At 38.8% G+C, this 16,448-nt stretch overlaps 1 protein-coding gene across 4 annotated transcripts in view; it reads left to right on the forward strand.

The window, feature by feature from the left end:
• The window catches only part of Dmxl2 (Dmx like 2), a 112,165-nt gene that overhangs the window by 65,793 nt on the left and 29,924 nt on the right, over positions 1–16,448 (forward strand). For all 4 annotated transcript variants that reach the window (XM_069995408.1, XM_069995409.1, XM_069995411.1 and 1 more), the window contains exons 17-23: positions 825–1,052; positions 2,898–4,574; positions 7,911–8,021; positions 8,297–8,466; positions 9,489–9,586; positions 12,799–12,964; positions 14,393–14,657. In XM_069995408.1, coding sequence (XP_069851509.1) covers positions 825–1,052; positions 2,898–4,574; positions 7,911–8,021; positions 8,297–8,466; positions 9,489–9,586; positions 12,799–12,964; positions 14,393–14,657 — 2,715 coding nt within the window. The remainder of the gene's footprint in view (positions 1–824; positions 1,053–2,897; positions 4,575–7,910; positions 8,022–8,296; positions 8,467–9,488; positions 9,587–12,798; positions 12,965–14,392; positions 14,658–16,448) is intronic.

Here is a 16,448-nt window from a genome sequence, read left to right on the forward strand (position 1 = left end):
TTTATTTAGATCTTTGGCCTGCTTTATCATGAAGTTGTTATATTTCTGTTGATGAATTTAAAGACTCTGTACCATCTGTTTGAGAAACACTTCCGCTGCATATGAAAACTGCAGATTATTGGGATCTATCTCAAATTAACATGATAGGTTGCTTTGGGGTTAGCGTTGAAATTTGTGTGTTACCACATTTCTCACGCAATCCCCCTCAACCCCCAGTGGTGATACTGAGGTTTGAATTTAGGGCTTTGCACTTGTTAGATGGCTGCTTTCTACCTTCACTTGAGCCACTTCACAACTGCTCAAAATCTAATGTGTTTTAAAGGTTAACATGCTGGTGGCTCATGCCTGTAATCCTAGCTACTCAGGAGGCTAAGCTTTGAGGATCATGGATCAAAGCCAGCCCGGGCAGGAAAGTCCGTGAGACTCTTACTCCAATTAACCACCAGAAAACTGGAAGTGGCACAATGGCTCAAGTGGTAGAACGCCTGCCTTGAGCTGAATAGCTGAAGGACAGTGCCCAGGCCCAGAATTCAAGCCCCGTGATGGGGGAAAAAAATGGTTAACAGTACTGGCCTGCATAACTAAAAGCTTCTTTTTAGCTCTAAGGTGTTACAGTTTTCCTCTGACTGTTTCCAGTGAAAGCATTAGTCATGTATATTAGGAATGTAATAGTTTTAAAAATAGCTATTTGTCAAAGTAACCAAGCAAAAGTCTGAAAATTTGCCTTGCCTCCTAAAAAGCCATAATTCTTAAAGATTAATTATCATTCCAGCTTATATGTATAGCTTATATGTATATCATAATTTGATAATTTCTTTTCAAAGCAAAATCTTCAGACAATGTTTCATCTGAGAATCTACTCTCAGTCCCTGGACAGAAGAATGTGGAGTCGTCTCCAGAAACCTCCCCTAGTATGAGTCCCATGCCACATTCTTCATCAATTGCAAATCTTCAGACTGCTAGCAAACTTATTCTGAGTTCTCGACTGGTATATAGCCAACCCCTGGATCTCCCCGAAGCGGTTGAAGTAATAAGAGCAACACCTTCAGCAGGTACAGGGTCTTAAGACAAAGGAGTTGTTTCTCTGAGGAATAAAATAGATGGACTCTTCTGAAATATATTCTACATTGACATAAAGAATTATATTCTAGCCAGGCACCGGTGGCTCACACCTGTAATCCTAGCTACTTAGGTAGCTGAGATCTGAGGATTGAGGTTCAAAGCCAGCCCAGGCAGGAAAGTCCCTGAGACTCTTATCTCCAAGAAACCACTAGAAAACCAGAAGTGGAACTATGGCTCAAGCGGTAGAGTGCTTGCCTTGGAAGAGTACAGGGACAGCGCCCACGCCCAGAGTTCAAGCCCCACAACCGACCAAAAAAAAAAAGATTTATATTCTAGAAATGATCGGTTTGTTTAGCAACGTGTTTTTGTTGCTAAACAAAATAGATGGTGATGAATGTAATCAGCTGGATAGAAAATGGTGTAAATATTTATTGGAATATTATGATGGTAAATTCTGGAAAATATGTTGATATATGAATGTGAATATGAATATATGAATATGAATCCTTTTTTAAAGATTTTCATTTTTATTTTTTTAAAAATTTGTCATGGGACTTGAACTCAGGGCCTAGGTATTGTCCCTGAGCTCTTTTGCTCAAGGCTAGTGTGAACCTTTTTTTTGTGTTGGTACTTGGGCTTGAATTTGGCCTCATGTTCTTATTTGGCTCACGACCACTTGACTGACTCATGCCTCCAGTCTAACTGAAGCTCTAAAAATATTCTAAAAATTATTTCCAAGATTTTCATCTATACTCTGCTAATTATGTCTCATCTTTATTAAGTATATTTGAACCAGGGTTCACAAATATTCTGGAGAAAATCTAAAATAAAAGGCTGAATTTTAGTCTCATTGTAAAAAGAGTGAGATCTATTAATTTGGTTAGCTGTCTAGAAAAAAATAGTAGAAGTAAATTGGGGTCTGGCTTATCTGAAGACTGACTTTGAGGGGCAAATTGTAATGACTTTTGAAGCATCTATAATCAAAGTAATCAGATATGTAGAATGAAAGCCCAGTGAAGTTTGTGGTGGTGTAGGCATGTATAAACTAAGGCAACTAACACTTTATTAATAAGGATTATAGTTTCGTCACTTATGAGATGTTTTTCAAATTTTTTTTTTTTGGTCGGTCATGGGGCCTGAGCTCTGGGCCTGGGCGCTGTCCCTCAGCTCTTCAGCTCAAGTCTAGTGCTCTACTACTTGAGCCACAGCACCACTTCCGGCTTTTTCTGCTTATGTGGTAGTGAGGAATTGAACCCAGGGCCTCATGCATGTAAGGCAAGCACTCTACCACTGAGCCACCTTCCTAGCCCCTGATTTTCAATTTTTATACCTTTTAAACTTAATTATCCTAAAAATAAGTTAAATGTTTATTATCTTTGCATATTTTGATTTTGCCAGTAGGCCTTTCAAGATTTCCATAGATTCTTTAGCCAATGGATATTTAATAAAGGATAGTTTTTTTGTTTGTTTGTTTTTGCTGGTCCTGGGGTTTGAACTCAGGCCTGTGTGTTGTCCCTGAGCCTCTTTGGGCTCAAGGCTTGTGCTCTACCAGATGAGCCACAGCACTACTTCTGCAACTTCATGCTTTTTTGAGTAGTTTATTGGAGCTAAGAGTCTCAGGGACTTTTCTCCCAGCAATCCTCAGATTGCTGTAACCTCAGGGTTACAGGCATGAGCTACTGCACCCACCATAAAGGATAGTTTTTAAAGGAGGAGACTGCAGAGTTATTCTGAAGAAGCTCACAATGGCTTTAAGTGGTCACATTACATAATTTAGTGATTAGCATGTTAACTGTGTGGTTCTAATTATAACAATCTGCTTTTTCTTTCTCAAGGCCATTTGAGTTCTTCTTCAATCTATCCTGTGTGCCTTGCGCCTTATTTAGTGGTCACAACTTGTTCTGACAATAAAGTGCGCTTCTGGAAATGTTGTATGGAGACCAACCCACAGTGCAATTCAAGTGATGAGAAGGAAACCTATCATTGGAGGAGATGGCCCCTTATGAACGATGAAGGAGAAGATAACAGCAGTACAGTGAGCATTGTAGGAAGACCAGTTGCTGTGAGCTGTTCATACACAGGTCGCCTCGCAGTGGCTTATAAGCAGCCTATGCACCACAATGGTTTTGTTTCTAAAGAATTTTCCATGCATGTTTGTATATTTGAGTGTGAATCCACTGGAGGGTCAGAATGGGTTTTAGAACAAACTATTCATCTTGATGATTTGGTTAAGGTTGGGAGTGTTCTTGACTCACGGGTTAGCGTTGACAGTAATCTGTTTGTATATAGCAAATCAGATGCACTTTTAAGCAAGGATAGGTATCTTATTCCAAATATCAAGCATTTAGTACATTTAGACTGGGTGTCAAAAGAAGATGGCTCCCATATTCTCACAGTGGGGGTTGGTGCTAATATCTTCATGTATGGGAGGCTTTCAGGAATTGTAACTGAGCAGACCAACAGTAAGGATGGCGTAGCTGTCATTACGTTGCCACTAGGTGGTAGTATTAAGCAGGGGGTTAGGTCAAGATGGGTTCTTCTTAGATCTATAGACTTGGTGTCCTCTGTGGATGGTACACCTTCACTACCTGTTTCTCTCTCTTGGGTAAGAGATGGGATCTTGGTGGTGGGAATGGATTGTGAAATGCATGTGTATGCCCAGTGGAAGCATGCTATGAAATTTGGGGACACAGAAGCTGATAGTCCCAGTGCAGAAGAGACATTACAAGAACATTCTACCTTTAAGTCTAGCATGTTGGCAAGAAAAAGCATTGCTGAAGGAACAGCTACTGCTGACGACGTGTTTTGCTCACCAACTGTAGTTCAAGATGGTGGCTTATTTGAGGCTGCCCATGTACTTTCTCCTACTCTCCCACAGTATCATCCAACTCAGTTGTTGGAATTGATGGATTTAGGGAAAGTGCGGAGGGCTAAAGCCATCCTCTCTCATTTAGTAAAATGCATTGCAGGTGAAGTTGCAATAGTTAGAGACGCCGATGTTGGAGAAGGAACTAAGCGACATCTTTCTCGAACCATTAGTGTAAGTGGCAGTACAGCAAAAGATACAGTCACCATAGGAAAAGATGGTACTCGAGATTACACCGAGATAGATTCTATTCCTCCGCTGCCACTATATGCATTACTTGCTGCAGATCAGGATACATCCTACAGAATTTCAGAAGAGAGTACAAAGATGCCTCCAAGCTATGAAGATCATACTGAAAATCAGCCAGAGGATCAGTATTCAGAGCTGTTTCAAATCCAGGATATAACAACGGATGATATTGATTTAGAGCCAGAAAAGAGAGAAAATAAGTCAAAAGTAATAAATCTTTCTCAGTATGGGCCAGCTTACTTTGGCCAGGAACATGCTAGGGTACTTTCAAGTCACCTTATGCACTCAAGTTTACCAGGCCTTACCCGCTTGGAGCAGATGTTCCTTGTTGCACTGGCGGATACAGTGGCTACCACCAGTACTGAGCTTGATGAAAACAGAGATAAGAATTACTCAGGTAAATAGTTTCACTAAAAATGCATAAAGTTACCACTAGAAATGTTGTATTATCTGTATAATAACTCACATGTTCAATTGTGTTTTTTCTTTCAAATCTTGCAAGGAAAAGCCCTTTCTCATAGACAGTCACTATTTTGTAATATACTTAGTTGTAAAAGGAAAGACAGTTGAAACAAGCTATCACTTGTACACATGATGCCTCGGATTTATGGTAGTCTGTGTGCATGTTCATAGGGGTTGTTACAATGAAATCTTTGTATGATTTTTTTCTCAAATAGATTAATTCTTATGGTAGTCTTCTTTGAGTGGTAATAATGGCTCATTTGTTATCACAAGACATAGAGACTTCATGGGCTCAAATTACGAACTTCTCATTTCTAGATATAAATAGCTTTTTTAGTATTACACAAAATTTTTTTTTTTACAAAAGTTCTCTCAAGAAAGACATTCAGCATTTAATGTGTGTATCTTGCCTAATACATTCTATAACTAAAAAGATTTTGGCTGTCTTCTGAAACTGGATTTCATTCTCTCCTATGCAGAAAGTTGAAGGTAATGGTGTTGATTATAAACAATGGCATTAGCAAAGGAAACCAAAAAATAATTGATCTTTCATTCATTCATTCAATAAATATTGTGGAAGAGTGAAGAATTACTGTGTGCCAGGCACTTTATGTACTTTATCCCATTTAATTATAACAATCTTCTAGTAGGTAGGTAGCTATTATTATATTTAATTTTATAGATGAAGACCCTGGTCCTTAGGAAATTAAGTGGCTCATCTAAGAGTACATGGGCATTAAGTGTTCATATGTGGAAAAAATGTTGCTCTTAGACCTGTCCTCTTTTTAAATGTTCAAAAGATTTCCAAATTTGCCGGGCGCTGGTGGCTCACGCCTGTAATCCTAGCTACTCAGGAGGCTGAGATCTGAGGATCGCGGTTAAAAGCCAGCCCGGGCAGGAGAGACCGTGAGACTCCTATCTCCAATAAACCACCAGAAAACCGGAAGTGGCGTTGTAGCTCAAGTGGTAGAGCGCTCGCCTTGAGCTGAAGAGCTGAGGGACAGCGCCCAGGCCCAGAGTTCAAGACCCACGACCGACAAAAAAAAAAAAAAAAAAAGATTTCCAAATTTGGGGGAAAATGTTCCTCAAAGCCAGTTTGAAAATCTCTCTTTTATAGGTTTACAGCTTTGCAATATATCCTTGATATTTCCTGTCTATAGACCAAAATAACAAGAGACCTTAGAGGTTTTTACCTGTGACCTGTTTTCTAAGTATGTTAGTTAAGATAGAGGGGGAAAAAGAAAGAAAACCAAAGCCCTCACAATTTTGAGGCTGTATGCAATAAAGCAAAAATTTCGCCAGAATAACCTTAATCCTTCTTTTGCATACTTAATATATATTCAGAGTTTATACCCTGAAATGTTAAGAAAGTGGGCATGCTGTAATCCATGAAAAATAGTGTAAGTGTTATGATATAAACTGTCATTGGCTGACAGTATGAAAACAGCCTATTCAGTGGACAGTCATGAAGTAGATAAGGCAGGAATGAATGTTTCCCTTTAACAGATAGAAGCAAGCTCAGACATTAAGAGTTGCACATCTATTAAAATTAAATGATTTTAAGTAAATCAGTTCTTCTGTTTGTTCAGGTGAGACAATGTATAGGCATTCTTGACTCTGCATTGTCTCATACTTCATATTCACTCCATTGGCAAATGCTGTCATGTCTAGAATTATTTTCCCATGACCCCTGTAGTTCCTACCCTGGCTCCAGTGCTTGGTGCCTCCTGCCTAATTACCGACTCAGTCCCCATTTGTTCATGGCAACTCAGGTCTGTTTTCACATAGGAACCATGGTTTATTTGAAACAAAATCATACTAAATTCTCCTCTGTTCAGAATATACCACTGGCTTCCCATGTCACTTTCAAATAAAAGCCGGTGTCTTTACAATGGTCTTCAAGGACCTAGATGGTCTATGCCCTGTTCCACTCCCTACATTGACCGCCTTGCTATCTTTTTTCTGGGTCTTTGTACTTACTATTTCCTTTGCATGCAGTGTTCTTTAGATTTATTTGTGGCTCATTTCCTGCTGAAATTGCACTGTTCTGTGAAGTTATTTCCTGGCCACCCTATATACAGTAGATCACTCTTACTTCAGCACTCATTCTGTACTGCCTGCTGTTTCCCTCTGTAGAATCACTTTCATATATTTGTCTATTGTTTCTTACTTTGTCCTAAAACATAAACTTCTTAAGAGTGTTAACTCTGCCTTTTTCACTGTCCAATTCCCAGTTCTTAAACTGTAGTAGAAAGCCAGGCGCTGGTGGCTCACGTCTGTAATCCTAGCTACTCTGAAGACTAAGATCTGAGGATTGCAGTTCAAAGCCAGCTCGGGCAGAAAAGTCCATGAGACTCTTATCTCCAATTAACTACCGGAGAAGGGGAAGTGGTGCTGTGGCTCAAGTGGTAGAGTGCTAACCTTGAGCTGAAGAGCTGAGGGACAGTGCCCAGGCCCAGAGTTGAAGCTCCATGACAAAACAAACAAACAAAAACTGTATTAGATTGTACTACTTACATGTAGGAGATATAAATTTGTTGGGTGAATGGATGAATGAATATAGGTAATTGGAAGTAAGGTGGAACTTAAGTGTGGCAATTGAAATTTTTCTTTTGTTTTTTGAGGTTTTTTTTTTGTCTGTGGAAAATGTTCTGCTCTTTGAGTGTTTCATTTGTCAGTCATTCAGTTGGATGCTATCAGTACTTTTGCAATGCTGTTACTCAAAAGTGGTTATAGTTTTGAATAAGTTTTCCATACTCTCAACTTTTGGCTAAGTGGAATCAAATTTGTATAAGCAAATTTATGGAATTAAGGTTGAGGTTCAGTTTAACCTGTAAAACTAGCTTGGAGAGTCAAATTTCAACTGATAGTACTTTATTTCAGTAAAACAAAACAGCTAGATGATGCTATGTGCTTAATTTTTGTAACAAATTTAGTTATGTAATGTCTGTCTTTAAGTGTTAATCTCAGTTCATCTAGGAAATATTTTTAACAATTATACCTGATTTACTACAGTGAATTACCTATGTTACCAAATAAATGCTATTGTTATCTGTACTAAGGAGTAATTTTTCAAAAACATTTTCTCCGGAGTTTAACATTCATATGATTTTTGTAAAGATATTAAAGTGTACCCAAAGCAGTACATGAAAAATAGCTATTCTGTATAAATTGTTATTAAAGAGTTTAGTGTTTATTTTATAACATTTAAATCAGTTTGGAGCCTGTTGAATTCCTTTTTCATTAAACATATTTCTGCTTGAAATTACAGGAAGAGACACCTTAGACGAATGTGGTTTGAGATACTTGTTAGCTATGCGCTTGCACACATGCCTTTTAACATCCCTGCCTCCTTTATACCGGGTACAGCTACTTCATCAAGGTATTCTAGTCCCCTCATTATTTGAATCTTTTATTTAGTATTGAAGCATATGTTTGGGGGGGAGGGGAGGATGTTCATAGACATACCACTATACCTTCCTGTCACACAGCGCCCATTCACATTTTCCTTTGTATCCCTGTAATACAAAAAGACTAATGATAACAGACTTCATTTTATCCTTTCTACTTGAAAATTCTTTTCAGAATAAATAAATATGTAACTATGCAAAAGATCACTACAGTTCCAAAAGTTACTAATTCATATTTCTCATTTAGGTGTGTCCACCTGCCATTTTGCTTGGGCTTTTCATTCTGAAGCTGAGGAAGAACTGATTAATATGATCCCAGCAATTCAGCGCGGAGACCCTCAGTGGTCTGAGTTAAGAGCTATGGGAATAGGTTGGTGGGTGAGGAATATTAACACCCTTCGAAGATGTATGGAGAAGGTAACAGCTTTAAAAGAAAAAAGATACTATCTTCCAGAAAAATCTATTAGGAAGAAATAGTTTGTGTATATTAACACCTTGGAAACTTTTTAAATGAAAATTTGGGGGGATTCAAAAAACTTGACTTCTTATAAAATTTCCATGTGGAATAATATGATTTTTTGTTTTGCTAAACACTTCAGCATCTTTGGTCTTTATGTAATAGTATTCAAAATACGATTGCATACATAGGAGGCTTAGTAATTTTTGAACTTACAGAATTGATTTATTCTGTACAATTTTAACAATTTTAGTTCTGTAGCTGAAAGGGTGCTACTGTATTCAGAGGAACAATACATGGAAAATTATATACTCATTAAAACTTTTAAAACCATGGGTGGTGGGTTGTAGCTCAGTGTCAGAGTACATACTCAGCATGTATGAGGCCCTGATTCAATCCTCAGCACCATTAAAATAAAGCAAAATAAAATAAATTTATAACTTCTTCAAAATAAAGAATCTTGAACCATCTGTATTTTAATTACATGCCAAAAGAACAAGTCAGTCCTTTAACATTACCAAAGTTTGATTGAAATGTATCAGAAAATTGTATTTTAATTGAACTCAGGGCCTCAAGTTCTTGCTCACCTTTTTCTGCTCACAGCTCTTCCATTTGAGCCATGTCACCAGCCTGGCTTTTCTTGGTTAATTGGAGATACAATCTCTTGGACTTTTCTGCCCAGGCTTGTTTTGACCACTGTCTTCAGATCTCAACCTCCTGAGTAGCTAGAATTACAGATGTGAGTCATTGACACCCAGCTGTCTTTTCTTTAAATAACACATAACTATAAACAAAATATATTGTAATTGTATAGCTATATTATAAATTTAGTTTGTATAGCAAAAAAAATGGTGTTACACCACATGGAAAATTTCCCATTCCCATGGTTTCAGCCAGTCATGGACATAGTTAGAAAGCATTAATTGTTGATGATTGTAATTATTTTGTCAAATAGTTAGAATACTGTTTTATTTACTACTAGGTTGCCAAAGCTTCTTTTCAGAGGAACAATGATGCCTTAGATGCTGCATTATTCTACCTTTCCATGAAGAAGAAAGCAGTGGTGTGGGGTCTGTTTAGGTGAGTTACCTTAACACTCAGTGTGATTAATATATGAGGATTGTGTGTCACATCAGAAACCTAATTATGAAAATGATTAGGTATTTGAGTTTGAACAACTCAGTTTACCTCTTTATGCCTTGGTTCCTTTAGCTGTAAAAATGAGCAGAATACATATTTACAAATTAACTTACAGGGTAGGATTTTTTTTTTTTTGTCATGGGACTTGAACTCAGGGTCTGGGTGCTGTTCCTGGGCTTTCACTCAAGGCTAGCACTCTCCCTCTTTGAGCCACAGCACCACTTTCAGTTTTCTGGTGATTAAGATTCTGGATAAGAATCTTCTCTCAGGGGCTGGGAAGGTGGCTCAGTGGTAGAGCGCTTGCCTTGCATGCTCACGGCCCTGGGTTTGATTCCTCAGCACCACATAAGCAAAAAGAAAAAAGCCAGAAGTGGCACTGTGGCTCAAGTGGTAGAGCGCTAGCCTTGAGCTGAAGAGCTGAGGGACAGCGCCCAGGCCCAGAGTTCAGGCCCCTTGACTGGACCCAAAAAAAAAAAAAAGAATCTTCTCTCAGACTTTCCTGCCTGGGCTTGCTTTGAACCATGATTCTCAGATCTCAGCTCCAGCTTCCTGAGTAGCTAGGATTACTGGCGTAAGCCATTGGCACCCAGCTTTTTTTTTTTTTCCTAAGTTTGATAAAAACACATTTGAAGACAGGTGTTGATTATTCATGTTGCGATCCTAGTTCCTTTAGAGATGGAAATCAGGAGGATTGAAGTTCAAAGCCAGCCTTGGCAAAAAATTTTTTTTTGCAAGTCAGTAAAAAGCTAGGTGCAGGGCAGGGGTATGTACTTGTCATCCCAGCTGTAACAGAGGCTCGCGGTTCCAGATCAGTCTGGGCAAAAAAAAATTATCAAGATTCCATCTCAACAGAAAAAGTATAGGTAGGGGCTGGGAAGGTGGTTCAGTGGTAGAGCGCTTGCCTTGCATGCATGAGGTCCTGGGTTTGATTCCTCAGCACCACATAAACAGAAAAAGCCAGAAGTGGTGCTGTGGCTCAGGTGGTAGAGCACCAGTCTTGAGCTGAAGAAATGAGGGACAGAAAAAGTATGGGTCAAGTGGTGCATACCTTTATCCCTGCTATAGCATGAAGCATAATTAGGAGGATCAGCCTGGCTTAGGCAAAGAGTCTGTTTCAAAAATAACCAAAGTGAAAGGGCTAGGGGCATGGCTCTAGTAGTAAGTAGTGTGTCTGCCTAGCAAGCATGAATCCCTGAGTTCAGCCTCCAGTACCACTAAAAACAAAACAAAAAACATTTTGGAAGCCAAATGCATTGGTTCATATTTGTAATCTTAGATATTTAGGAAACAGCAAAGGTTGGAGGCCAGGCTGGCCAGAATCTTTTCTGAAAAGGGGAAAGGAGATGGGCAGACAAGTGGAGAGAGGAATGATGGTAAAATCGGTCATAATATTCATTGTACATCTATGAAAATGGAACTAGATAACTTGGGGGGATAAGGTAGGGTTGAGAGAAGATGGGAGGGAGAATGATAGAAGAGGACACTGATTAAATGCATTATACCCACATAGTGAGATTCAATTGAAACTATTTAAAGATAATAAATTTTACATTAAAAAAATCAATAAAAAAGAGCACAAAGGACTGGGTCTGTAGCTTGCCTAGCAAGCTTGAGGCCTGGAGCTCAAGCCCCAAAACTGCCAAGGAAAAAAAAAGCATTGGAAAGTAGTAGGAGATATTTATGGTTTTTATTTGTATAATAATGTACTTTCCTTACTAGAAGAGATGCTTGAAAATTATCCCTATAACTTCTTAGAAACAGCGACTCTCCAGGGTCAGAGACAAATAGACACGTAATATATATAGGAGACTCGTCAGAGCACAAAAAGGTTCAATATCCTACCATATACTCTACCCAGAGCTATGTAGGCACACGGGGCAGGGCAGTCTGCTAGGTTTTTATCTCAATCCAAACTGTCCCTCTTTGTCAAGGACTTAGACTCTCATTCTAAGTACAATTGATTATGAATGTTAGAGAGGAGGCTATTCTTTAATTCTTATCAAAGGTTGACTTTTTCCCCCCCTTATCATGGTGGGCTGGGAACTGGGTGGCTGACAGATACAGTTGGAGGAGGTTGGTGAGGTCAGTGAAAAGCTCCTACTAGAAAGAGGATTTTATTCCCTTTAACTCCATTGATAAAGATTTACCTTCCTAACAAGGCTAGCTGGTCATAAGCAGCACACCTGGTAGTTATAGTTTAACTCCTTTGACACAGATTTATATTCCTAACATGGCTGACTGGTCACAAACAGTACAAATAGTTGCAATTGAAATAAAAACAAACATATAATTCCAGGAAATACAAACATACAAGACAGAGGTACTTTGGTTTGACAGAAAAGACTGCTTTTTCTTCACAAACTGAAGTTACTACTGTGAACTACGTTTTTTTAACTTCTCATAACAAAAATTACTTATTTGTGTGATGAACAAATGCCAAATATGTTACAAGCACATTGCTGAGCAGTAAGAGTTTACTAGGAACAAAACAGACTCTCTCCTACTGTCTTGAATCTATAAGAAGTATCTCAGCAAACAATTCTATAATGAATCTGCTCACATCTCCATGATTAAACTTTGGAAACTATGACACATATAACAGGAGCTCCCTCACCAATGGAGGCAAGAATTAGAAAAATTTAGCCTGGAAAAGTGACATTCACTGTAGATTGAAATAAGTAGATTAATTTAGGTAAGCCAAGTCTGAGAAAAGAAGAGATTTTGGATATCATTCAAGGCTTTATATTTAAATCCCTGAGAACTTTATTTTCTAAGCCTGCTCTTCAAAACTGGTGATCCTAGGGGCTGGGAAGGTGGCTCAGTGGTAGAGCACTTGCCTTGCATGCATGAGGCCCTGGGTTCTATTCCTCAGCACCACATAAGCAGAGAAAAAAAAAAGCTGGAAGTGGTGCTGTGGCTCAAGTGGTAGAGCACTAGCCTTGAACTGAAGAACTGAGGGACAGTGCCCAGGCCCTGAGTTCAGACCCCCCCCCCAAAAAAAAAATACAAAAAAAACCCTGGTGATCCTAGTGAATTGCTGTAGACAATTTTACATATCAGTGTTCAGATTTGACTTGGTTTGAATTTTTTCTGTCTCCATACATTCTGTAGAGAATTAAAATATTTTAATTGTAAATCACTCTGGTTCCTAGGTCACAACATGATGAAAAAATGACAACGTTTTTCAGCCACAACTTTAATGAAGACAGGTGGCGTAAAGCTGCTTTGAAGAATGCTTTTTCTTTGCTTGGAAAACAACGCTTTGAACAATCTGCTGCTTTTTTCTTATTGGCCGGCTCATTGAAAGATGCCATTGAGGTATAAATCAATAAGAAGACATGCATACATACCTGCAAGAGACATTGCAATTTTTGTCATGTTTGCAAGAACAGATAATAGCTTTAGGAGTTGCCACACCTCAAATAGTGTCACCATGATTGATGAAATTATAAGTATACTAAGGAGAGATGTATAATTTTATATGTGACACAATGCATGCTAAAATAATGTATAAATCTATGAAAAATGGTGAAGATAGTTTATGAAATGGTTTTATTGGCCATCTTGTAATTCTGAGCCATTTGAAAAGAATAGGTCATACCAACCCTATTCTGTGAAGAACAACAGATATTTTAAGTTCTCTCTCTTCCAAATGAAATTTATAGACAAGACACTGAAAGAATGATTTATGTTGTCTTTTACTATATTTGACTTAGGTACTAGAAAATGAATGCGAGGAGGTAAAGCTTTTGCATTTTGTAATCCTGGCAGGTGATCATGAGAGTAATGAATGTTTGTATTTATGGTATCTCCCTGTTAGGTTACTTACTAGCATTATAACCCAACAGTGAGGGAAAAATGAGATTAAAAATAATGATAGAATAGGAACTACCTAACAATGAAAATGCTGTAAATTTAAAATTAATAGTTGCACAGTTATCTCAGGCACATTTATAGTTTTTAAAATTACAAATTTTAACATTTTGAAATGGGAAATTTAGTTTTGAAGATAAGCAAAGAAGAGAAATGTTGATTGACTGCAAATGCTTATATTGTGTGACTGGTCTCAGGTTCTCAGATTCCATAGTTACAATTAAATATGGGCTTCCAAAGAGCTATTTAATACTTACTTGCTAGGTAAATGGAAGTCCTTTTGCAGTCATAAAGTATGATTATGCTTATATGAAAATATATTTGGGAATTAAGAGGAACTGAGAATTAAAATGTCATAAGTAGTTACTTTTGCAGTGAATATTATTAAACTGACATAAGTTTGAAATACTAACATACTTTGTTTTATGCCTATTTTATAAGAGATCTTTCTAGGCTAGAAGCTGCTAAGTTCTAGTGTTTTCCTTTTATTGTTCTTTAATCTTCTCTACCACAATCTTGTTTTGTTTTGTTTTTTTGGGTCTGGTCATGGGGCCTGAACTCTGGGCCTGGGTACTGTCCCTCAGCTCTTCAGCTCAAGGCTAGCGCTCTACCACTTGAGCCACAGCACCACTTCCGGCTTTTTTCTTTTTGCTTATGTGGTGCTGAGGAATCGAACCCAGGGCCTCATGCATGCAAGGCAAGCGCTCTACCACTGAGCCACTTTCCCAGCCCCTCTACCACAATCTTAACTGCCTTTTACTGTTGCAACCTCTGGAATCCTTCCATCCACTTCTAAACGTAGTTTCAGGTTACCAGTGGGATTTTCCATACCATTCAATAAAGTAAGTACTTCCTACTATTTAAAATTTTCAGGTATGTCTTGAAAAGATGGAAGACATTCAGCTAGCCATGGTTATTGCCCGTTTATATGAATCAGAATTTGAAACTTCATCCACTTACATATCTATCTTGAACCAGAAGATTTTGGGTTGCTCTAAGGATGGCTCAGGATTCAATTGCAAACAATTACATCCTGACCCTTTTCTGCGTAGTCTTGCTTACTGGGTAATGAAAGATTACACTCGGGCCTTGGACACATTATTGGAACAAACGCCAAAGGAGGATTCTGAACATCAAGGTAAGCCATTTTATGAGTTTCCCTTTTGTTCTTTTTTTTTTTTTGGGTCCGTTGTGGGGCTTGAACTCTGGGCCCTGGGTGCTGTTCCTCAGCTGTTCAGCTCAAGGGTAGTACTCTACCAGTTGAGCCACAGTGCCACTTCTGGTTTCTGGTGGTTGTTTTTTTTTTGGGGGGGGGGAGGGGTCCAGTCGTGGGGCCTGAACTCTGGGCCTGGGCGCTGTCCCTCAGCTCTTCAGCTCAAGGCTAGTGCTCTACCATTTGAGCCACAGCGCCACTTCCGGCTTTTTCCTTATGTGGTGCTGAGGAATCGAACCCAGGGCTTCAGGCATGCAAGGCAAGCACTCTACCACTGAGCCACCTTCCCAGCCCCTCTGGTGGTTTTTTGGATGTAAGAGTCTCACAGACTTTCCTGCCTGGGCTGGCTTTGAATCGTGATCCTCAAATCTCAGCCTCCTGAGTAGCTAGGATTATAGGCATGAGCCACCAGCGCCTGGCTTTCTTTGTGTTCTTTAAAAGAAGATAGTTTCTGGCCTTTATTTTTATTCAGATTAATAAAATTGTTACCAAATTTGCTTTTCAACTTTGAGAAATAAAAAATAAAATTGTCGGGCCTGGGGGTTTAGCTCAGCAGAAGGGCGCCTGCCCGGCGCATGCAAGGCCCTGGAAAAAAAAAATTGTCTTGTGTGGCTAAGATTAGGCACATAGGCATTTGTAATAAAATCTAGTGTTTTAACATAAGTTGATGACCATTGGGAACTTCTTCAAGTTTCTGACCCGACCCCTTTGGCTAATAGGTCTCTTGATTTCTGGTACGGTAATATATTTCCAGCCCTGGACCCAAAAAGAATTGCTCCTTTTAATGGAAAATAAAGTTTAGAGATTGTTGTCTGGGTCCAGGAATACACAGTACTCCTGTTGTGGTTATTATTCCTAGGCTGTATCAGTGAATGAAGTTAGCCTGAGAATTCAAGGCATCACACTGTAATTTTTAATTCAAATGTAGATTTTTAGGTATGTGTTTCAAGTTTGTGTCTTAGAATGGAAGATGTGGTTTCTTATTGAATTAACATTGTTGTCTACTATCTTATATGCATGGGTATAATTTCAGGATAAGAATACAAATATATGATCACTAGCAACATTATGACTAAGCTCTTTTTTGGCATATATTTTTATGTTTATGATACATTCCACTAATTTAGACAGTAAATTTCTTGTGTTTTGTGTGTGTGTGTGTGTGTGTGTGTGTGTGTGCGCGCGTGTGTGCATGTGTGTGTATGTGTGTTGGTTGTGGGGCTTGAACTCCACCATCCCTTAGCTCTTCAGCTCAAGGCTAGCACTCTACCACTTGAGCCACAGTGCCACTTCTGACCTTTTCTGCTTATGTGGTGCTGAGGAGTTGAACCTAGGGCCGGCCTCATGCATGCTAGGCAAGCACTCTACCACTGAGCCACCTTCCCAGCTCCTAAGTTTCTTGTTTTAAAGTCATTTTTCACTGAAATTAGCTCTTTGTGGTTAGACTGTCAAGTTGATACAAATATTCACTTAAGTTTGCACTTAGAAAAATCGAATTTTTTAAAAAAATTACATCAAATGTTGACATGATTTTGAAATAAATTCCATAAAACCAGGGTATTTTCAGAGAACTCTAGCTTTTCCCCTTGTTTGCCTTCCCACCAGTTACAATTGTATGTGTGTGTGCTTCTCCTGGTAGTTGAACTCAGGGCTGTGGTGCTGTCCCTGAAGCCGCTTTTGTACAAGTCTTAACTCTACCACTTGAGCCACAGCACC

This window comes from Dipodomys merriami, unplaced genomic scaffold, assembly GCF_024711535.1.
Source record: "Dipodomys merriami isolate MVZ:Mamm:240054 unplaced genomic scaffold, mDipMer1.0.p SCAF_48, whole genome shotgun sequence".
Taxonomy (NCBI): domain Eukaryota; kingdom Metazoa; phylum Chordata; class Mammalia; order Rodentia; family Heteromyidae; genus Dipodomys; species Dipodomys merriami.